The sequence below is a fragment of the Papaver somniferum genome, chromosome 9, assembly GCF_003573695.1.
Source record: "Papaver somniferum cultivar HN1 chromosome 9, ASM357369v1, whole genome shotgun sequence".
In the NCBI taxonomy this organism is placed as follows: domain Eukaryota; kingdom Viridiplantae; phylum Streptophyta; class Magnoliopsida; order Ranunculales; family Papaveraceae; genus Papaver; species Papaver somniferum.
In genome coordinates, this window is record NC_039366.1 from 118,572,070 (window position 1) to 118,596,711 (window position 24,642).

Here is a 24,642-nt window from a genome sequence, read left to right on the forward strand (position 1 = left end):
AGATAGATTTCAGTTTACGATTTTCCAATGAAGCCGGCGTAGAACGTCAAATACCAGTTCCAAGGGCTCCTTGTCCGTATAACTTTCGGGAGACGAATTTGACAATGGTAAGTACATTTACATTTTGTACTCATTTTCATTTTAAGTTTCTTGAATATTTGACTAAATTCTATAATTTATATACTTGTAGGATGATTGCATTAGGTTTATGGAAAAACAATGTTCATTCCAGATTGGAGCTCGTCAAGTCGCATGGGACGAGTCATACAAATTGGCTACAACTTCATATTCCTCATCTGGCAGATCTACATCTTCTTCAGTACCATCTATCCAATCACATCCTCCAAACAATCCAAATGAAGCTAATACATCACAATACCTCACATTAGGCGGTTCATATGAATGGGATACAGGGCAACAATTTTACACTCCTATGGTCGAAGATGGAGCTATTACATCACAATACCAACAACAAGGAAATGCACAATATCAACAAGAAGAAAATGAATTTACCGATGCGTTGTTGGGGGAAAGCGAGCCTAACATTGTTTATGATACTCAGTTCAACCAACAACCCCATAATTTCTTTGACCTGAATTAAACTCTAAGTACTATTTATTTTTATGGAGTGTTTTAAGTTATTTTTATTTGTTGTTTATGGAGTGTTATACTTTTAAGTAGTGTTTATTTTTATGGAGTGTTTAGTTTTTTTAGTTTTATGGAGTGTTATGATTTATTTTATGGAGTGCTATAATTAATTTTTATGGAGTGTTATGATTTATTTTTATGGGGTGTTATAAAGCTTTATGTTTTTTTGTTGTGTTAGGTACATTATGCAGGGAGCTTTGAGAAGAATTTTGTTCGGCCTTCCGGATGATGAAGATGATATTGAGACGAATGTTGTAGCAGTGGATACACTTTTGGAGACGCAGAGGAGGCAGGGAATACGTCAACCCCGTCCTGAATGAAGTCAAGACCCGTCAAACGGTGCACAGAAAACGTGTAGATGCGGATGCTCGTATGATGCATCAATACTTCAACTTCAATTGTATATGGGCCAAAGAAGTTCAAAGGTCGGTTTTCTTCGCCTCGTCCACTTTTTCTGAGAATTTTAGAGCAAGTTTGTGATTTTGACCATGATTTTCGCCAAAAAACGGATGCTTGCGGTATTCCTGGTCATTCTCCATATATGAAAATGGTTGTCGTCATGAAACATTTTTCCAAAGGAATTTCACCGGATTCCTTAGATGATTACACACAAATGGGAGCGACCACTATCTACTATCATGTTATGAAGTTTATGGATGCAATTATTTGGATTTATAATGGTCGATACATGCGTCAACCTACCGCTCAAGATAAAAAAAAGGATTTTAGCAGAAAATGAAGCTCGGGGATTTCCTGGTATGATTGGTAGTGTCGATTGTTTTCACTGGGCATGGAGAGCATGTCCAATGGATCAAGCAGGATCCCACAGCGGCTATAAGTCATATCCCTCGGTTGTTTTGCAGGTGGTAGCTACATATGATAGATGGATCTGGCATTCCTATTTTGGGTTGGGTGGGCAGAACAATGATCTTAATGTCTTGCATGCTTCGGGTTTGTTCGATAGACAACTTCTTGGTGTAGCACCTCCTTGTCATTATCAAATCAATGGAAGGAATTACGACCAGGGGTACTACCTAGGAGATGGTGCATATCCTATGTATGGTTGCATCGTGCAAGCATACAAACCCGCCTCAAACAATAGAGAAGCTCTTTTCAGTCAATACCAAGAAGCTAAAAGGAAGGATATAAAACGTGCATTTGGAGATCTAAAAGGTAAGTTTGGCATTATATTGAAACCTTGTCTTTATTATAAAAAATCGGACATGAAGACAATTATGAAGGGGTGCTTGATAATGCACAACATGTGTGTTGAGATGGAATGTCACAATGCGGATTGGGGGAGGATCACGGGAGATGAACCTCAACCGCCAATTCAAGGAAACGTAAGGCTAGCTCCTCATATATTGTACAACCCTGTGATTTGGGGACAACTTCGCTTGGAATTCACTACCCACATTTGGAACCGACACGGAGAAGGTTTGAGAGATGGTGATTTGCCAAACATGCATATGGAGGATTCCTTGCCGGAAGTTCATGAGGGTACAACAAACGTGAACATCGATGAAGACCAATATGACCCTCAAGGAGATGGTGCATTTTATGAGAATGGAGAGTAAATTTCATAGTGGTAAACATTTTAAGTAGACATTTTATAAGAATGGAGAGACATTTTAATTATTAGGCATTTTAATTAGTTCTTGTAAACTCCATAATACTCTTTTTATCACTTAAGTACGTTTACAATTTAACTAGAACTTCATATTTAACTAGAACTTCATAATACTTCTTCATAATCCTTAAGTACGTTTACATTACATATTTAATTAGAACTTCATATGCATACTTCTTCATAATACTTCTTTGGTGATATTCCATACGTCTTCATAATACTTCTTCATGCATATGTTTCATAACCAAGTATCTCCAAAGAGGTGTTATGAATGAAAGACATTCCACGCTTCATTTCATATAAAGTCATAGCATCCTCACGTTTACCATTTGATGCCCTTAATGAAATGACAAAAAGCTTGCAATAACGCTTGATGTTTGCTAACCGATATTGTAGTTGTTTTTTGCATCTTTCATTAGCATTACCATTGATTCTCACAAATTCTTCAACAACTTGTTCCCAAAAAGAGTTGGTTGTTAATTGAGTGTTGTTATCTTTGCAATAACTTATAACCAAGTCATTGTCTTCGGCAAATGATAATGCAACCATGCTTGATTTTTGAATTGAGAATTTAGGTGAAAAGAAAATATAGTGAAACTTCACAAGTTTGGGGTGGGGATTTTGAGTTCATGTGTTGAGTTTATATAGAGATATGAAGTGATCTGAGTTTGGGCTGAAAATGTAGCCGTTTGCCGAAGCGCTGAACCAAACAGCGCTTTGCATAACAACCGCAATACCAAAAGTGACCGTTGCATCTCAACGGCAGGAAACGCAGCGTTGTACCATTCGGCGCTCTGACGCTGAACCAAACCGCGCTAAGCAATCTTATCCATCAGATCAAGATGACCGTTGCATTTTCAACGACTCATATTTAGTAGTCGTTTGAAACCTCAACAGCTATATTTTCAGGCTTCCCTATAAATAGAGGACTACTTCTCCTTCATACCTCACACCAAAATCAATTGATTATCTTCTTCATTGATTTTTTTCTTCTTCTTCTTCACATAATTTTGTTCATACAAAATTATGGCACACTTTACTACAAGATAAGAAGAGGCACTAATTTATGGTTGGGTTATAGCAAGCGACGATCCGATTTGTGTAAAAGATAAAAAAGGTGCAGTTTTTTGGAGGAAGATTATTGAAGAGTACAAAAAAAGAAAAGGTCCCGATAGTGTCGAAAGAGATAAAAAGGCATTGCAAAAAAATTGTGCAACACATTGAGAGCCGAAGTGAAAAGATATATTTCACATGTTAGGCCTTACTTTCGAAGTAGACCTACGGGGATGACAGAGGCGGATTATGTACGTATCTCAAAAAAAAATTAATGTTTTCTTTCTTCCATTTTGATCTCTTTCTTTCTTTCTCTAAATTTTTCCTTTCATTTTTTTCCCAGTATCTTTGTGGAAAAGAGAATTATGAAGCAGAGACAGGAAAACTTTGGAAGCACGAATCGGTTTTCCATATCCTGAAGACTTATCAACTCGATTACAACCCAGCGGTGAATAATGATGATGGAGTCGGTACTTCCACTCAACCTACTCAACAGACTCAAGCTACTCAAGAAAATGAAGATGATAATATGGATGAAGATTTGGAAAATATGGCAAGGTTTGGTAGCACTTCATCTACTCATAATTCTGAAACCTCGGACATATCAAAGAGAATACGCTATTTCGAACAAACAGATGATGTTAGAAGTGGAAGGAGAAATCAAGCAAACAAAAGGGCTCGTGAGGCTAAAGCATCGCATCAATCAGATGAAAAAATGGATAAACTCATCGAACTTCTTGAAAACGCACAAGCACAAAGAGTGGCCAAGTATGAAACAGAGGAAGAGTATTTGAAGAAGAACATGGAAAACTATTCAATCTTGGCACAAACGCAACAAAGAGAATCGGACATGAAGATTCTACGACAACCCTTGGATGAATTACAGGAGTGGGAGAAACCCGTCTACAAAATATGGAAGAACGAGATTTTGGCCCGTCATGGATTTCCACTTATCCCCTAAATTAAAGTGATATATTACTAATAATTTATGTTATTTAGAAGTATGATTTCAATTTCAATGTACTTTTTTTACGTTTTAAGTTATTTTAATTTTAATGTATTTTTTAAATTTCTTCAAAAAACATTGTAACCTTGTTTTGCAATGCAATTAAAAATTTCCCTTTACTTTGGTAAATTCTAAAATTTGAAACAAACAACCATTGGATTTGAAAATTGGCAAACATATAGAAAATGAAATTCTAGGAAAAAAAGCCGTTGGAGGGAAAAAAGAGTCAAGCGCTGAATGGTGCAGCGTCGACAGCTAACGCTGAATGAAACAGTGTCCTGGCGAGCGCTGAATTGTTCAGCGTTTATACCCTGGAATATTCGCATAACGCTGAACGGTTCAGCGTTTGGACCACTTTTTGAGCGCTGAATTATTCAGCGTTTTAATCTCGCTGCTAGTTGAACTGCGAGCAAATGCTAGGAGAGAGAAGTATCCAGAAGTAGTGTTAACTTTTTTCCCACACTTTTTTCTTAATTTACAACATTTTTTGGCCAATCTAGCAGTTCAATCTACCCCATACGGGTTAGCGCACAAACACTATACATATAAGCCATATGCAAATACCCAAGACAAGGCAAGAAGGAGCCACGTCACCACTGCCTCGTCACTTCTACACGTCAGCAAAGTAGCCCAATTGGTGGGCGACACGTCAGCAGGTCCACTGCTACGTCATTGTTGGTGATTGCGTACTTGGGTGCCACGTCAGCAACATGGTGACATGGTAAATGCCACGTCAGCAACCATGGTGACGTGTTGGGTGACTCGTCAGCAACTATGATGTCGTGTTGGGTGCCATGTCAGCAACCATTGTGACGTGGCAGGTGACACGTCAGCAACATGACATGTCATCAAAACGATAAACCAGTATAGCGCCACGCCAGCAAACTGCCACGTCAGCAAAACGTCAGACCAGCATGGCGCCACGTTAGCAAAATGATAGGCCAGTGTGGCGTCACATCAGCACGTGCCACGTCAGCACGTGCCATATCAGCAAAATGATAGGCCAGTGTAGTGCCACATCAGCAAAGTGCCACGTCAGCAAGGTGCCATGTCAGCAATGTGTCACGTCATTTTGCTCTGTCAGCACCAGCGACTGCCATATCACCAGTGAGTGCCACGTCATCTATAAAGATTATTCCGTTGGCATATTCCTGCGCCGGAAGCCAAAGCCGGCGGCCGAGTCAGGTGGCTATGTCCGGCGGCCATACCAAGTTTCGTCCGGCAGCTTCATAAGTGATCCTATGCTTCGCGGTACATCAAGCTTCGAGCGACTGGATACTCCCACCCCATGTATGAACACTGGCGTATTTTTACGCCCACAGAGTTGAACCACTGAGTTGGGCCGAGTTGACCTGTTGGCTCATGGATTTTTCAGCCCAATGCTATTAACCTTGCGGATTAATACACCCACTGTGGGCTTGAGCATGCCTTTCTTCTTGGGCTTGACATTTGAACACCTACTTGTTTGGGCCAACCCTTTGCACCCTCTTGCTTAGCTAACTCCTTAACCCAAGTGGAAGTTTCTGGAATATTCCAGGAGGCATGCAGGGGATATCAATGCCACAGCCATGCAGTCATGCAACCATGCAGTCATATCAATGCAGGGAGGCATGCAGGGAATATCAATGCAAGGAGGCATGCAGGGGATTTAATACAATTTATCTCTAAATTAGAGTACGGCCCTAATGAACAACATATAAATACAGGGGTTCAGGACCCCAAAGGGTATGTAATCTTCCCCACTAAAATAATCTGTGAAAAACCTAAGATAACTTAAGCATCAGCGTGTTTTTTGCGGGTACCCTGTTCAATTGGAGAAAAAGGCAGCAGATCAATCTTCAACAAATCACATCAAATTCTTGTTTGAGGTAGAAGAATATTTTACCATACAAACATTGGCGCTGACAAGGGTTTCGAGAAAAAATAATCGTGTTTTGCCAAATCGAGTTATGGCAGTAATCAAATAAACTGCACGAAGGGTCGATTATGTTAGTAATCCTCGACACAACAGGGAAGCTGAAAGGAATGAGATTGAGGTTCAGTCTGCACCCGCAGTACCCACCAGAAAGAGGCAGGGTCAAGAGCCCTAGATCGTGGATGAGATTGAGATCGTTTCCGTGACAGAACTCCATATCTAAATCGGAGAAGAGAAAAACAAACAGTGATCGAAGATGAAGGAATGGATGTTGATGGGGAAATCCCACAAGTTCGAGGAGACAGAGGTCGTGTATTCGGCGTCCCATCAAGGAGGAATGACGATCGACAGGACCAGCGAGATGGACGAACCGCGACTCCTAGTACAGAGGAAGAACTGTTGCGCAATCGGTTGAACGAGGTGGAGAAATAGAACGCTCTCCTGAGATTAGAACGTGAGAACCAGTCTCGACCTAGGTCTGGAAATCTGAACAACCAGAGGGGTCGATCTGTGTGGCAGCGCTTTGGAAATCGTATTAGCCTACAAGCTGCAGATCAAAACAGAGAAGTGATCGGTCTTGATCGACCAGAGAAAAATCTGTTGGTCACTGGAGATCTACCTAAACGAAGGCGTGTACGACCCCGACGGGTAGGGACCCGGCCAGCTGCGACTCAGCAGAGTGCGGTCAGAACTACCACTCATTCAAAACGTCTCAGGAATGATGAATATGAAGTTCGAGATCGGGACGATGAGAGAGAATTTTCGCCCGATTACTATGCTCGTTTGGAGCAAGGCAGAGCTGGAAGAGATCCAACTGAACCCCAAAGGAAAGGAATGAGATCTAAAACTCATATTCCAGAGGACCGAGATTATGAACAGGAAGACAGTTCCTCAGATGGCAATTTGGACGCAATAACAGAAGCTCGCCTTTGCAAGATGATCGATAAAGTAATGTCGAAAAAGCGTTCCAGAGAGGAAAAGATGGACAGGTTGCATCGAGCCACTGGGGCTCCTTTCAAACTGAATATCAGAGAATTCCGGCCGCCAACGAATTTTTAGATTCCCAAGCTGCCAGAATTCGACGAGATAACAGATGATCCAGATCAGCATGTTTTACACTATGAAACTGCTATAACTATGTGGCAGTTCAGCGATGAGTTGATGTGCAAGATGTTTCCACAGTCACTGGCTGGAGGAGCAATAACGTGGTTCAATCAGCTCTCAGCACAGTCGATCTGGACTTACCATAAGTTGATTGACGAATTCTGCTCTAACTAAAAATACAACAAACGTGATCGGAATGGATACCATGCATTATTCCTTTTGGGAATTCGGAAGGAGACAGTTTACTCGACGCTTCAAGCAAGAGTTGGCCGATGTGGATGGAGCTAACGATCAAGTCGTCATTGCATCCTACAAACATGCATACCAGCATGATCAAAGAGGTGTGTACGGTTCCTTGGTCAAGAGACCACCAAAGACTTTAGAAGAACTGTATGATCGAGCAGAAGAATACGCTCGAGTAGAGGATGATTCCAAATATAGAGAGACGAGAGATGTCAACATATCATCCAATCATCCAAATGATGGAAAGAAAGACAAGCCAAAGAACCGTTCGAGTGGGCAGCATAACGATCGAGGTGAAGTTCGAGAGAAAAACCAAGGAGAACGAATGGAAACTGGATATCAGAAATATCATGATATGAAGCTGACACCATTGAACATACGCCTTATAGAGTTGTATGAGAAAATAAGCAAGGACTTGAGCCCCCCTCAACCTTTGCCAGTGGAGACACGTGATAAACGTGATAAGAGCAAATACTGCAACTTTCATAAAGACCATGGTCACAAGACTGAGAATTGCCGCTCTTTACAGATCGAGGTACATCGAATGATAGACGTTGGAAAGCTACAAGAGTACGTGAAAAAGGATTTTGGGAAAGGTCCTGGACAGTTTGACACAACACAATTAATAAAAATGTGATTAACGTCAGTCACGTCAGGATCCATTCAATGACCAGGTGGGCATCGGAAGACGAGACCAGGAGAAATCTCAGGCAGTTAAAAGAATGATACTTGACAAATCATATCGATTTTGTCAGTGGAAATGGAGCAGAAATTCGGGAGCTTGGATGCACAAAGATCGAGTTCTCTGAAGCAGACATGATAGGTGTATATGCTCCCCACAATGATGCTATTGTTATAAATTCTTGGATAGGCATGTTTCGTGTACACCGGATTCTAGTGGATACAGGAAGATCAGTGAGCGTGCTTTTTTCAGGAGCCTATTCCTCAATGAATCTCCCACACGACTTGATCGAAGAGGATGAAAATCCAATTATTGGTTTCAGTGGAGAAGTTACAAAGGCGATTGGAAAAGTGAAGATACCTATAACAGTGGATGACAAGTCCGTTTTAGGAAATTTCTTGTTGGTTGATTGTCGAGCTCCCTACAATGCGATTGTAGGACGATACTGGCTGCATGAGATCGGTGTAGTCACATCCTCATATCATCAATGTCTGAAGTTTATTACCCCCGAAGGAGTCGTGAAAGTTAGAAGCGACCAGATGGCCGCCCATAAGTGTCATGAGAGTGCCATGGATGAGTACAAGAAGTCAGAAGTTAGCAGGAACCAAATCATGCGAGTCGAGCAGAAATAGCAATTACAGAATCCTCTCCCTCCAGAATCATATATGGGAGAGGACGCAGCTGAACACCAACAGTTGAGAAACTGATTGATGTCCAGATTGGAGATGAGAGGCACAAAACAACGTTCGTAGGGGAAGATCTTCCTGCACACGAACGTGATTGTTTGATTACATTGCTAAGGGCAAACGCCGACGTTTTCGCATGGAGTTTTACTGAGATGCCTGGGATAGATCCGAATGTAGCCTGCCACATGCCAAATATCGATGAGAAGTTCCATCCAGTTCGTCAGAAAATCAGGAATATGGCGCAAAGTAAAAAAGATGGAGTTACTGCAGAAGTCGAAAATCTGTTAGAAGCAGGCTTTATTCGATCGGCACAGTATCCTCGCTACCTGTCCAATGTCGTCCCCGTTCCAAAGAAGAATGGTCAAATTCGTGTATGTATCGATTTTACTGATTTGAATAAAGCATGTCCGAGTGATCCGTACCCACTTCCACGAATCAGAGATTTGGTGGATGCAACCTCAGGGTACGGGAGACTATCATTCATGTACGGTTTTTCGGGGTATAACCAAATACCTTTGTTCGAGGGAGATCAAGATCATACTGCCTTTGTGGCCGACAAAGGAGTTTACTGCTATAGTGTAATGTCGTTCGGGCTAAAGAACGCAGGGGGGACCTACCAGCATTTGGTAGACCATATGTTCAAAGATTTGATTGGAAATTCGATGGAAGTATATATCGACGATATGGTAGTAAAATCTTTGCAAAAAGAGACGCATTTTCTCGATCTACAGAAAATGTTCGATATCTTGAGGCGATATCATATGAAGCTCAATCCAACAAAATGTTCATTCGGGCTATCCTCTGGAAAGTTCCTTGGATACTTGATGACGCACAGAGGAATCAAGGAGAATCCGGAGCAAATCAGAGCCATCGGAGAGATGCCATCCCCAAAGACGAAGAAGGAGGTCCAGAAGCTGGCAGGGTGATTAGCAGCTTTAAATCGTTTCATTTCATGCTCGTCGGATCGATTCAAACCATTCTTTGACATTTTGAAGAAAGCAGTGAATTTTGGTTGGACGGATGAGTGAGAAAGATCCTTCGATGAGATCAAACAATATTATCAAATCCTCCAGTATTGGTGAGTCCAAAAACTGGACAAACTGTCAGAGTTTATCTGGCTGCAACGGAGAACGTTGTAAGTGCAGTGCTATTTGTTACAGATCCACATGAAAAGCATGTTTACTTCGTCAGCGAACACGGTACAAAAAGATTGAAAAGATAACACTTGCACTGTTCCATGCATCTCGTCGCCTCAAAACTTATTTCCAAGGGAGGCAGATCGTTGTCTACTCGGAATACCCGCTGAAGAGAATCCTGGAACGTGCTGATGATTCCAGCCGACTATCCATATGGTCAAATTTTTTGGGGGCGTATAAAATCAAGTACGAAACCAGAACTGTAGAGAAGGGAACGCCCTGGATGCACTGCTAGCATATTTTCCTGTGGATGACATCGAAACAGTTACCGAAGAGGAAGAGGAGTTGTTGAACAAACCCACAGAGTCAACCACTAGTCAGGCTGGGGGATAGTCCGCGATGTAGGTTGATACACCTGAGCCGTTGTGGAGCGTATTTACTGATAGGTCATCAAATGTTGGTGGAGCTAGAGTTGGATGTGTCATCCTTACTCTTGAAGGTTCGAGGATCGAGAAAGCGACCAGATTGGGCTTTCAAGCATCAAACAATGAAGCTGAATTTGAAGCAACAATTATCGGTTTAAAGGTTGTCAAACAGTTAGATGCGAGGAACGTGAAGCTGGTAACTGATTCCATGTTAGTAGTTAACCAATTTCTGGGGACCTACAGAGCCAAGGAAGAGAGGATGGCCTTATATTTGGATCATATGAGAGAGATGAAAAATGAATTCGACCAATTCTCTGTTGGGCAACGACCACGGTTGGAAAACAGGCACGCGGACGCTTTAGCGTATCTTTCTTCCGCAGTCGAAACTGATACCACCCGTTTTGTTGTAGTGGATTTCTAGGAGTTACCTAGCATATCCGACGGCCACCTTGTTCTGGCTCTCGAACACGCTAGTGGGGGCGAGAGAGCAACTACATCGACACAGGAAGATATTGACAGCAATATGGATTTTTACAGTCCAGTGATAGATGATTCAAGCAGTCCTGCTGAAAATACTTCAGACTGACGTCAACCTTATGTTCGGTATTTGACAACAAGTGAACTCCCAGAAGATGAGCATCTCGCTTCAAAAGTGAAGAAGAATGCTTGGAGATATTCAATGATCGAGGGACAGCTGTACCGCAAACCTGTAGCTTTGGAGCCATTTTTGCGGTGCATATCAGCCGAAGAAGGGCAACAGATATTGGCGGAGGCTCATGAAGGAATATGTGGCAACCATTCTGGAGGGAGCAGTCTCGCGCACAGGATACTTGCCCAGGGATATTTCTGGCCATACATGCAGAAAGATGCTAAAGAATACGTGCAGAAATGCGTGCCATGCCAAGAGCACTCTCCAATTCCTAAAAGGCCCGCCAACGAATTGCATCCAGTTTTTAGTCCCTGACCATTCTCTATGTGGGGACTAGACATCGTCGGACCACTTCCCAAAGCTCCTGGAGGCGTTAAATTCGTACTAGGGGCTACTGATTATTTCACCAAATGGGTCGAAGAAGTGGCATTGGTACATGTTACCGGACATGATGTGAAAAGGTTCATATGGAAGAATATCGTCTGCAGATTTGGAATCCCAAGCGAGTTAGTATCAGACAATGGGAAGCAGTTCGATTCTGGGATGATCAAAGAATTCTGCAAGAACCTGAATATTCGCCACAATTTCTCATCTCCTTATTATGCTCAGAACAACGGGCAGGCGGAAGCAACCAATCGCGTTATTATGGACAATATCAAGAAAAGGCTAGAGAAAGCGAAGGGGAAATGAACAGAAGAGTTCCCTGGAGTCTTATGATCCTATCGAACGACCCCAAAAATATCCACTCGATTTTCCCCATTCACACTGGCTTATGGGACAGAGGCAGTCATACCCACCGAGGTACATCTCAAGACTACCAAAACTCGTGCTGTCAAATCGGGGAAAAACGACAACATACTAGCTTTGGATTAAGAGTTGCTAGAAGAACAAATAGAAACATCCTTACAGCAGTTGGTCTGATACCAGCAGGCAATCAAGCTGAGATATGATTTTAAATTCAGAGAACGGTCATTCAAACTTGGTGAATATGTCCTGAAGAAAACCCGAGCAGCCACAATGGAACCAAACTGTGGAAAGCTCGGAGCAAACTGGGAAGGTCCATACATAGTGGATAGGCCAGCATCTCGTGGCTTCTACTACCTAAGGAAACTTGATGGTACTCAAGATTCAAAATCATGGAATCCATGGAATTCGTTCCGCTTGAAGAAGTTTTATCATTAGCTAAATTCGCATAGGAGTAGTGTCATATCCTGCTGTGCTGCAATCTTTTTCCTTTATGATGGTTTTATCCCATTGGGTTTTCCACGCAAAGGTTTTAACGAGGCAGTTGTTGTCGGGCAGTATGTACTTATCTTGTTATTTCAATTCAAAAATTTAATTCAACATTGTTTTGTTATTCCACACTCTATCATAATTATTCGTGTTTAATTATAAGCTACTACGGACGCTCGAATCCGCAATCAGTCCCTAAAGGCAAGGCAGAGCACTTCGAGCCTGTTGTCAACAACTTCTCCAACACCCTGCGAATAGGAAAAATGCACATTCCGAGCATTTTTATCCTTTTCCAAACGTACTCCCACCATATGGGACATCATCAAATGTGGCGAACATTTTCACCTGTTCAGGCATGTGAAAATGTACACATCTCAACTCTGCGCGCATCTTGAATAGTAGGATTCGCCCCCTACGTGAATTCAAGATAGCAGAAAAACTCAACTTCTCATTCCATGAGCGAGAAAAATGCAGCAGGGAAGTGCACCCTTGCGCGAGCATTGAGCAGCATGACACCACTACATACTGGGGGCGAGTTATATATCACCTCGGACATTTAGGGGTGTAGATGGTGGATTTTTGACAAAGGCTAAAATCGTAAACCCATAATTATACGAACTCCTGATCCAGCAATCAGATGTGAGTGTTGAGACACGAGTCTCTCATCGAATCCTCTAACTGAGAATACTTTCTCTCAGATTACATGCAGATATGTAGTCTCTCGAATGGACAACGGAATATCTCATGAATACTGAACACTTCAGTAATTATTTCTATATAGAATCACGAGATTGACGGCTCCTAGACAGCTTGCTCTGCTAGTATAGAGCGATAACGTCTTCAGGATACAAACAACAAGTTTTCCCTGACTATATAAAGGATATGAAGCTCCAGAAAGCTCATGTCAGAATAATTAATGCTCCTAGACAGCTTGCTCTACTAGTATAGAGCCATCAATTAATTATTCTTAAATTCTTGGATTCATCCACTGAATTTCCGAAAATATTCAAATATTTTCGCAATATTTCGTAACTTTAATCTATGGTTCTTCCCAGCAGAATTCTATGGGTTAGTAATAAATATTCAACGCACGGGAATCTTAGCTACCTCTGAGTAAGCCCCGGCTCGAAAGGTGCAAGTGTACTCAACGATGATACACTAACAATCACCGCACGAACAAGTATTTTAAAATACGACGAAACGATGAACCTATACAAAATAGGAAGGAAAATAATAAATAATTAAAATATTGACCAAGGCGCTGGGATCATGGGCCCACCGACTGGCCGGCCGTGCCGTGGTCAATCCCACGCCAGTTTTATATTTTTGTCATATTTTCTGTTATTTTCCTTGATCTCATGAAAATCCTTTCATTTGAACAAATATCCTTCGTTTTGAGGAAACTCCTCGATTTCGTGGTGTTTCCTTCACACCAAGGAAATAATATAAAATTAGGGAAAATATTGTGGGGTCGTGATTATTGGCCAACCGGCCATGCCTTGATCCCAGCCGGCCCACACCTCATGGTTCCTCATTATTTTATTATTATTTCCCTAACTCATGAAAACTCCTTAATCTCATGGTATTTTCACAAAACCATGAAAATATAATATAAAATTAGGGAAACCCGTGGGACCGGGCCCCAGCCGGCCGGCCATGCCTCAGCCGGTCCCACACGCCCTTTATTTATTATTATTATTTTAAGGTTTCCTTGATCCCATGAAATTCCTTGATTTCATGGTATTTCTCTCAAATTATGAAAATTCCTTCAAATCATGGAAAAATACACATAAAATATACATAAAATTAAGGAAACTCGTGGGACCGGGCCCAACCGGCCGGCCATGCCCTAGCCGGCCCACACACGCCCTTATTTTATTATTTTTATTATTTGCTTCCTTGATCCCATGGAAACTCTCACTTTAAGGAAACTCCTTAATTTCAACAAAATTCCTTGATTTCATGATATTTTCATAAAATCATGAAAAATATTATAAAATTAGGAAAAGCACCATGGGACCGTGGTCACTGGCGGCCGGCCATGCCTTGGCTCCAGCGGTCCCACCCATATTCCTTCATTTTATAATTATTTTCCTTCATCTCATGAAGTTTCCTCAGTTTCAGCAAAACCCTAATTTTGTCATATTTTCTCGAATGGATGCTCAACGCACGCCAGAAAATATCAAAATTCTCAGGATTGAGACACGGACTTTGACGACGTGAGCATGTTACCTTGACCGACCAGGTTGGCTCTTGGCTCGCAATGAGCCGGTCCCACGTATTTTCATGATTTGACCTAATTTGCGCAATTGCACGTATTAGGTCCAAAACTCTTCCAAATAATTTTGGATTTTCATGGAATGATCGTCAGTCGATACCGTGACCACCCAGGGCTGATTTCATGACCCCTTGATCGGTCCCTCACCTCTTCATAATTAATTAGGTTTTATCACCTAAGGCTCAGACGAGCATTATAGGAGAAATGATTGAACCATCATTTAATCATTCTTTCATCAACAAGTCACCAGCTGTTCAAGAGACCTTGGTATTTGCTCACATGAGCATATGGGCGCTTCATGGTCGGTCCATGATCCCATGTAGCCGGTCCCTCCTTCGTCCCATGGTTGATTTTGAAATAAATCATCAATTGGTCATCAATTGATCAAATTAGGATTTCTGAGTCCAAGGATCATAATTCCAGATTCGAACACTAATAACTTTACGACGATCTCATGATCAGTATTCTTATTAATTGTGCTCGGTTCAACTACCTACCAGTATTCTAATTAATGTTTTATTTTGGTCACGCTACCAATAATTCATCAGACGAGCAAAACTTGCTCAGATGAGCAATATTTGCTCAAACCAAGGAATATTGATTCAACCCTCAATATTCAACAATTCATCGAATGAGCAATACTTTCTCAACTCAACTATCAACGTGAGAATTATACCTCTGTCTCAACAGACACGTTCAATTCATGAGCTTCAGGACATTTTGCAAAATCATGTTTAACTCAGCAAATACATGGACTCATCGTCCCATAAAGTCATGAAGTCAACAACTGACTAATTAACCAAGAGACGTCAATCGTTTCACATGGGGGATATCAAATAGGGTTTTGGTCTGGCGGTCTATGGCACGTGTGTCCATACACAAGATGTGAATGTGAGCAAGTCGTTCAATCAGTTGAAGGAGTTAAAAAAGTAGTGGATGGAAAATCGACCAAGTCTCCGCACGATGAGGAACTGGTTTCAAACATGATTTCCATTCTCCCACTCTTTAATTCCATCAACTGTCACACTTCATGGGATCATGGTGTCTACAATTCCAGCAATATAAATAAGTTTCTGAATCATGATTGGAGAACAACGAAGAATCTCACGTCTCACAAACAACACGAGATTAACAACTCAACATCTGAGTAATCACTCTCAACAGAGATTCAATCATTCAGAACTTATCTTATTCAGAATACATAACATGCCTACAATCTTTGATTACCATTGATTCCACACATTTCTCAGCTTCCCTCCTACAGATCGACCCATCCTCTCTTGTGACCGAATTTACTTTGGAATGACCATTTTCTTGGTTTAGGTCGGAGTATTACAGATTGATCTCTCGAATTCAAAGAACTCCCTTCTTGCAGTGCATCTGTGTGAGGTTGAACATTTCGCTCGGTTCAAGGGGTCTCCTCCGTACGGTCGTCTCCTTAATTCCGTAAAAACCAGCAAATCTTTTTTCCCCATCCACAGATTGGCGACCACAGTGGGAGATTAATCTCTCGGTTGCAATCTCAAGTTTTCACAAGATGGTTGATCTTAGGTCACGTACGATCGCAGATCCTAACACGAACGATGGTAGCACCAACAACAACGACAATGAGGATATCCCGGAAACAATTCCGGCCTCTAACACCGGCGGTGATGATATTACTCCTCCTCATGCTAACACGGAAGGTCATCCTCTGTTCGGCCGACACACCCTGAGGAAGTCAGAGGAAACCCACCAGCTACCATTGTTGATTTCATCAAAGTGCAAGAGACCCTTGCACAGAATCAAACTGATATGCCTAGTACACAGAAAAAGCTGTTTAATTATCTGAAGACTCTCACTGACAAGATGTCAGAGAAAACTCAAGAAAAATGAAAAGAGAAGGAAAAATCCTCAGACGTTGATACTGAGGTAATTCCGACTCATACAGTGGATGATGATGAAGTCCGCAGAGCTGCAGACGATCCATCAGCAAAGGAATCATCGAACTTCATTACTCGGGAAGATTTGGAACGCCTTCTGGAGAACCGTGGAAAGGACAAGACCCCACATGTCCATCGTCACCAGCCTCCATACCCTGCTGCTACACAGAGGATTCCTCTTCCAAAAGATTATATCTCTCCAACCTTTACTTTGTACGACGGAACCGGCAATGCTCGGGAACATGTTTCTCGGTTCCTAGAAGCTTTGGGTGAACATGAGCATAACCATATTGTTCGCCTCAAAAAATTTTCAAAGTCCTTGAAATGCAGGGTGTACACCTGGTACAACAACATCGCACCATGAACTATCAACAGTTGGGGAGAAATGGTTAATGCTTTTTATAGGAAGTATTTCTTCGTTTCATAGAAGTCACCCTCTCTGATCTCGGAAAGATGTTTCAAAATAACAACGAACATCCTAACGATTATGTGAAAAAGTTCAGAGTTCAAGCGTTGGATTGCCATGATCCGAACGTCACAGAGCAGCAACTTGTGGACTTATGCATCAATGGAATGATTCCAGTCTACAGAGCCTTATTGGAGAATCTCAGGTTCCAGACCTTCTCAGAACTCCATGAAGCATCCAAGAGGTCGGCAACTACTGCACCTGCTCTGCTAGAAAGGACTAAGACTGCAAAAGCTGAAGAACCACGAGAGACCAGAGGCAGCCGAAGACGTTTGATCAACAAACAATACAACCTTCAAACTTCCACAAATGCTGTTGCGGAAGGGCGGAAAGATGAACCACAACGCAAGCATACTTCCTCAACCCCTTCAAAGGCGCAAAAGAAGGATAATGTGCAAGCTCCTCCTCAACACATGGAAGATCCAGAAGAACCTGATTTCCCCTTCTTCATTGAAGAAGTTATCGAATTAATGGATGCCTAGATTCAAGACGGGCAATCAAGTTGCCATATGTCAAGAAGGAACCAACTGAAGAGGCCATGGAAAATCCTCGTTATTGTCGCTTTCATAGATTTGTCAGCCATCCCACAAGTGATTGCAAAACTTTGAAGCGTATATTTAAGGAAAAGGTCGAATCGGGAGAACTCAATTTGGGGGTTGAAGGAGTACACAGAGATCCCCTTCCCGTCAGAACCTTCACTCTTTCTGAACCTCCCGTCAAAGAGGCAGTCAATCCTTGATTGAGCACATCTGCGAATTGATATACTTATCAAAATATCAAAGGAAAGACATGTTTGTTGCATTAAACCACATCGTGTCAGGAAAGCGTCTACTGATTCAAGAGACATTTACTGAGCCTCCAGCGACGGACAAAGAAATGTATGACTGGGGACTGCTCACCACGGTGCAATCAAAGGAAACGAGTTCAAGAGAGCATTTGTTGATGTCGGCACTGCCGTCAACATCATCCCTCTGAAAACTCTCAGAGCCACTGGCATTACTCGACAAGAAGCTACTCATGCCCCCATGGCAATCAGAGATCACGAAGGAGTTTCCAGAGACGCGTACGGCTATGTCATTCTCAAAGTCAAAGAACATTTGGTCTGCACTGAGACCAAGTTTTACATAATCCGAGAAGATCCAGGATATGACATGATTCTTGGACGCACATGGATTCATGATGGGAAGGTGACACTGACACCTTCAATTACACATCACTCCGCTGAAGAAACCTCTAACTCAGAGGAAGAAAAAGAAGATATCTCACCATTCGAGTATCTGGAGGAGGTCAAAGCCTTGACAGAACTTACACAAAGGCCTTAGGAACATCTAAACGCTTTCGTCAAGAGATTTCTCACTCAGGAAAGTTTTATTTCTTCTCATGTGCCCATATCGCCAGTTTTCAAATATGCTTATTCGGTTCAAGGGCTTCACTCCGCAAACAATTTAACAATGGCAAGATGCTATGAGTGGATAATTTCGCCTCAGAAATATTACACCCAATAGTTGGATTCAGAACTTCTTCAGGTTGATCATCCAATCAAGAGATTCATTGCGGAGGATGTGGCTAAGCATAACAGACATTATGAAGGATACTCCTTTCTGCACGAATGTCCATATGTGCCACATCCACAGAATTTCGTCACACGAGGAGTTCCGAATCAACAGAAGATATTCAAAGCGCTGTCGACCAAACCTAACAAATTTCATGAAGGAAACCTGGTTCTCAAAGCAGCTCAGCGTGGTCTTCATTCTACAAGGAAATCCAATTGGGAAGGACCATTTATGGTTACTAAGTCCATAACCGGAGGATACTATAAACTGATCAACACAGATGGAAGAACCCTACCAGTAATTCACGAGAATTGGCATAAGGCGTTTGTCTGAAATCATAAAACATTTGAGGTACTGGGAGTTTGAAGCATTCATGACGTCTGGATTTGGTATTTAGGATTTTCTTTCATTGTATTTCAATTCCTCCAAAACGTTTGCAATACTTGCAATCAGTATTTGAATTCAACAATTTATCAAAATTCAGTTCATATTTCTCAAAAGAAAATCTCTATCAAATCCAAAAGAAAATCCTTAACCATCTATCAATCCAAAACCATCTAATATCAAAACCCAAACAAAAACCTCACATCTCTCAGAAGTTCAAGAGATCATGAAAAGGGAAATCAAAGAAAATCAGCAAAAAAGGATTTTCGCTCCTGTGCATCCTTCAAGGCCTACAAAGCCGCCTTCTTCTTGTTCAACTATTCAGTCAGCCTGGCAATCTTGTCTTCTTTCTCCATCACAGCATCATTGGGAAAGGGTATGTTGTTCTCACATGAGTCCTTGATAGCGTTCATTTGCTTACGAAGCCACTTCACATTGAAGCCAAGTCTTTCTGAATTCTCCAAATTAAACTCTCAATCAAAGAGTATATCTGGAGTCACAGTATTTCTGGCCCTAGTGCATATATCACTCACGACACGAAAGATAATACCTACTTGCATTGTTAAGGCATAAGCACCTTCAGGGTTCTTATCAACGATCATGTGACCAAACTTCTTCCATATTTTCTCATACAAGCCTGCATATCCAATGGGAACGCTGAATCCACCAACTAGTTCATGATACGGGAGTGAAGCATCAAATGGAGGATCAAAATCAACTCCTGCACTTGGATATTCATGCACCACTATACGGTTCTCAATTACTGAGGCAGCTTCTATAATCAGGGCAACAGTATTCTCTACCGGTGTTTCAGTTTCTTCTGTCACTGAAGCAGCAACAATCTGGGTTTCCACAACTTCAGTGACAACCTTCCCATTGCCTTGAAGTGCAGCAATGGTTGTTTCTTCATCAATAACTCCAGGGCAGTTCGAGTTATCCTCATTGGATTCAATATCCTCGGTATTTGACACCTAATACGAAGATTACATGAGGTTAGAGTCACTTAAGCATGAAACCAAGTGAGATTATAAAATACAGTGTACAAGCAGTGCAACATCATCAAAGTTCATCATTATGCACCCAAGACGCGGAGGAAAATAACACACCGGGGACTGACAACGGTATAGTCAGAGAATGGCCACACAACTTCCTACACGTCCCATATTTCTTGACCATATTTTGGTACTTCTCACAAGAAGGAAATCATCAAAAGATAGTATGATGGATTCAGGCACATGTACATTGGTTCGTTTCATTCGATCAGAAGGAATCAACATTAATAAAATATTTATTGTTCAGAAGAAAGCCCTAGATCTAAAGCAAAGTCATCCAAATCATCAAAGAAATGTCTACTACGAAGGATAAAGAACATTCAAATGTTTAAAGAAGATAGAAGTAAATCTACTCGTCAGACTCATCCGAATTGTCAGACTCGTCATCACCGTCCTTCTCGTTATCCGAGTCATCAGATTTGTCATCGCTATCTTCCTCTTCTTCGGAATTAGCGTCAGGGATGAAGTCTGGACGAGCCTCAGGATCATCATCTGATTCTGAGTCTTCTCCTGCTTCAGCTTCGGCTTCAATTTGCTTCATGGTCCTCCGAAACTCTCTTTCGTATCGGTCAGGCTTGATCTTGTGCTCTGTAAATACCCACGCAGTCTCCTCTTCAGAAACATCAGCATCAGAGTCAGAAGGTACCCCATCAAGGAATTGACGTCTCTCCTCATCCGCTTGTACTCGGCGCCGGATTCAATCCCTTCTGCGCTGACGATTCTCGGCTTCATCATCTTCAGCCTTCCTCTTCATAAGTTCAGCATAAGTGACCCTGCGATCATTCAAGGGTATGATAGACTTTGCTCCCTCATCATGAGTAGTCTTAGATTTCGATTTGGCTACAGAAGCTTTGGAATCCTCATCAAAAGAGCTGGAGGAAAAAGAGGAGTAATAATAATCGTAATCGTTGCCGCTGGAAGTTGACATTTTCTGAAACCAGGAGCATAAAATTATCAACGTGCAAGTAAATCCATCTGCAAAAATGGTAATTCTTAACTCTTACCTTTTACGATTCCACTAACAGTAGTGATAGTAATGCAAGAGTTAACACCTCAAAATCGTTCGTTCCTTCGAAACCTACAAAAAACGAACGAAGCTCAGATTTTCATAAAATCATGAACACTGCCACCACTGTAGTATCATGAAAACTAAAACATTATTTCTTCATAAATAATTGTTTACTTTGAATATTACTCGAAATCAAACTTGGCTTTTGAAAATACATATTTACGAAAACGGGAACAATAACTCACGTTTTCGTTTTGTGAGTTACAACTCATGCAAAGAAAAAAAAATCTTTTTCGTGGAGCATGTCACGGTTTTGTTTATAAAAATATTTTTCGTGGACAGCCCACAATTTTACATAAAAAAAAAATCTCTTTTCCTTCGTATCATTTAAAACGAAGGTTTATTTCAATTTTATGAAAGCTCACACATTATAGGATAAAGTTTTGATTTATATGAAAGCTCATAAACAAAATTTTATCACTGGACACAAGTCCACACATAAAAAAAAAACTTTTCCTTCGTACGATTGTCATTCTTTAAAACAAAGGTTTACTTCGGTTTTGTGAAAATTCACTCCTTTTATGATAAAACCTTGGTTCACATGAAAGTTTATAAACTAAGTTCTATCACTGGACCTAAGTTCATATACAAAAAAAAAAATCCCTCTTAAATCAGGGATTATTATTAGTTTTCAAAACTAACGATCAAACGAACATACGTTTCAAAAACGAGGGTTTTCAACGAAACTCACACTCATATATGCACGTGGATATAATTTTATTATGATCAAGGCATGAACAACTCATGAAACTCATAACATCTAAAAAAAAAAAAAATCGTCGCTTACCTGGTCGGCGCCGGCCGAAGTCTGGACAGTCGGTGATCAGACGACGGCGTCGGCCGGTGATGCTCTGGCAAAAAATTTATTTCCAAAACCTAATTTTATAAGGATTTCCTTATTTGGGACCGGCCCGCGAATCCTAAACGACCAAGGTCCCGTCATCCAAATCAGCGGTTCAACACCAATTTATGCTCATTAGACGATGCTCTATCATGCCACTGGGATCTTCATTCAAGTCATGGTTTGCTCGTACTATCAAAATCCGGTAACGTCTTAACTTACGACTAAGTTCAATTACTTATATTGTTATGACCGGAAAATCACCATTCAATGCTTACTGAGGAACATGACTTTCCTCACTAAGCAGGGGACTTAATGTAGATGGTGGATTTTCGACAAAGGTTAAAATCGTAAACCCATAATTATACGAACTCCTGATCCAGCAATCAGATGTGAGTATTGAGACACGGGTCTTTCATCGAATCCTCTGACTGAGAATACTTTCTCTCAGAGTACATGCGGATATGTAGTCTCTCGGCTGGACAACGACATATCTCATGAATACTGAACACTTCAGTAATTATTTCTATATAGAATCACGAGATTGATGGCTCCTAGACAGCTTGCTCTGCTAGTATAGAGCGATAACCTCTTCAGGATACAAACAACAAGTTTTCCCTGACTATATAAAGGATATGAATCTCCAGCAAGCTCATGTCAGAATAATTAATGCTCCTAGACAGCTTGCTCTGCTAGTATAGAGCCATCAGTTAATTATTCTTAAATTCTTGGATTCATCTACTGAATTTCCAAAAATATTTAAATATTTTCGCAATATTTCGTTACTTCAATCTATGGTTCTTCCCAGTAGAATTCCATGGGTTAGTAATAAATATTCAATGCACGAGCATCTGAGCTACCTCTGAGTAAGCCACAGCTCGAAAGGTGCAAGTGTACTCAACGATGATACACTAACAATCACCGCACGAACGAGTATTTCAAAATACGACGAAACGATGAACCTATACAAAATAGGAAGGAAAATAATAAATAATTAAAATATTGACCAAGGCGCTGAGAGCATGGGCCCACCGACTGGCCGGCTGTGCCGTGGTAAATCCCACGCCAGTTTTATATTTTTGTCATATTTTCTGTTATTTTCCTTGATCTCATGAAAATCCTTTCATTTGAACAAATATCCTTCGTTTTGAGGAAACTCCTCGATTTCATGGTGTTTCCTTCACACCAAGGAAATAATATAAAATTAGGGAAAATATTATGGGGTCGTGATTATTGGCCAATCGGCCATGCCTTGATCCCAGCCGGCCCCACACCTCATGGTTCCTCATTATTTTATTATTATTTCCCTAAACTCGTGAAAACTCCTTAATCTCATGGTATTTTCACAAAACCATGGAAAATATAATATAAAATTAGGAAAACCCGTGGGACCGATCCCCAGCCGGCCGTCCATCCCTCAGCCGGTCCCACATGCCCTATTATTTTATTATTATTATTTTAAGGTTTCCTTGATCCCATGAAATTCCTTGATTTCATGGTATTTCTCTCAAATTATGAAAATTCCTTCAAATCATGGAAAAATACACATAAAATACATAAAATTAAGGAAACTCATGGGACCGGGCCCAAGCCGGTCGGCCATGCCCTAGACGGCCCCACACGTCCTTATTTTATTATTTCAATATTATTTGCTTCCTTGATCCCATGGAAACTCTCACTTTCAGGAAACTCCTTAATTTCAACAAAATTCCTTGATTTCATGATATTTTCATAAAATCATGAAAAATATTATAAAATTAGGAAAAGGCACCATGGGACTGTGGTCACTGGCCGGCCGGCCATGCCTTGGCTCCAGCGGTCCCACGCCACATATTCCTTCATTTTATAATTATTTTCCTTCATCTCATGAAGTTTCCTCAGTTTCAACACAACCCTAATTTTGTCATATTTTCTCGAATGGATGCTCAACTGCACGCCAGAAAATATCAAAATTCTCAGGATTGAGACACGAACGTGAGCATGTTACCTTGACCGACCAGGGTTGGCTCCTTGGCTCGCAATGAGCCGGTCCCACGTATTTTCATGATTTGACCTAATTTGCGCAATTACACGTATTAGGTCCAAAACTCTTCCAAATAATTTTGGATTTTCATGGAATGATCGTCAGTCGATCCCGTGACCACCCAGGGCTGATTTCATGACCCCTTGGTCGGTCCCTCACCTCTTCATAATTAATTAGGTTTTATCACCTAAGGCTCGGACGAGCATTATAGGAGAAATGATTGAACCAGCATTTAATCATTCTTTCATCAACAAGTCACCATCTCTTCAAGAGACCTTGGTATTTGCTCACATGAGCATATGGGCGTTTCATGGTCGGTCCATGATCCCATGTAGCCGGTCCCTACTTCGTCCCATGGTTGATTTTGAAATAAATCATCAATTGGTCATCAATTGATCAAATTAGGGTTTCTGAGTCCAATGATCATAATTCCAGATTCAAACACTAATAACTTTACGACGATATCATGATCAGTATTCTTATTAATTGTGCTCGGTTCAACTACCTACCAGTATTCTAATTAATGTTTTATTTTGGTCACGCTACCAATAATTCATCAGACGAGCAACACTTGCTCAGATGAGTAATATTTGCTCAAACCAAGGAATATTGATTCAACCCTCAATATTCAACAATTCATCGAA

General features: G+C 41.2%; 2 protein-coding genes across 2 annotated transcripts; one reads left to right on the forward strand and one right to left on the reverse strand.

Annotated features, from left to right (window-relative positions):
• Positions 1–1,325: 1,325 nt before the first annotated feature.
• Positions 1,326–2,225, forward strand: LOC113312485. The gene has a single exon (XM_026561235.1). The coding sequence runs from the start codon at positions 1,326–1,328 to the stop codon at positions 2,223–2,225; it is 900 nt and encodes a 299-aa protein (XP_026417020.1).
• An 18,189-nt stretch (positions 2,226–20,414) lies between these two features.
• Positions 20,415–20,993, reverse strand: LOC113312487 (acidic repeat-containing protein-like). Its single transcript, XM_026561236.1, has 2 exons — positions 20,783–20,993; positions 20,415–20,677 (listed from the first exon to the last, which is right to left on the reverse strand). The coding sequence occupies exons 1-2, from the start codon at positions 20,991–20,993 to the stop codon at positions 20,415–20,417; spliced, it is 474 nt and encodes a 157-aa protein (XP_026417021.1).
• Positions 20,994–24,642: the final 3,649 nt, after the last annotated feature.

What these genes read in the sequence shown, in the direction of transcription:
- LOC113312485 (XM_026561235.1), top strand. Translation starts at nt 1,326, where the DNA reads ATGGTCGATACATGCGTCAACCTACCGCTCAAGATAAAAAAAAGGATT.
- LOC113312487 (XM_026561236.1), bottom strand. Translation starts at nt 20,993, where the DNA reads ATGTCAACTTCCAGCGGCAACGATTACGATTATTATTACTCCTCTTTT. An exon ending in AGATGATGAAGCCGAGAATC is followed by an intron (nt 20,678 to 20,782) that starts GTCAGCGCAGAA and finishes ATGTTTCTGAAG; the next exon opens with AGGAGACTGCGTGGGTATTT.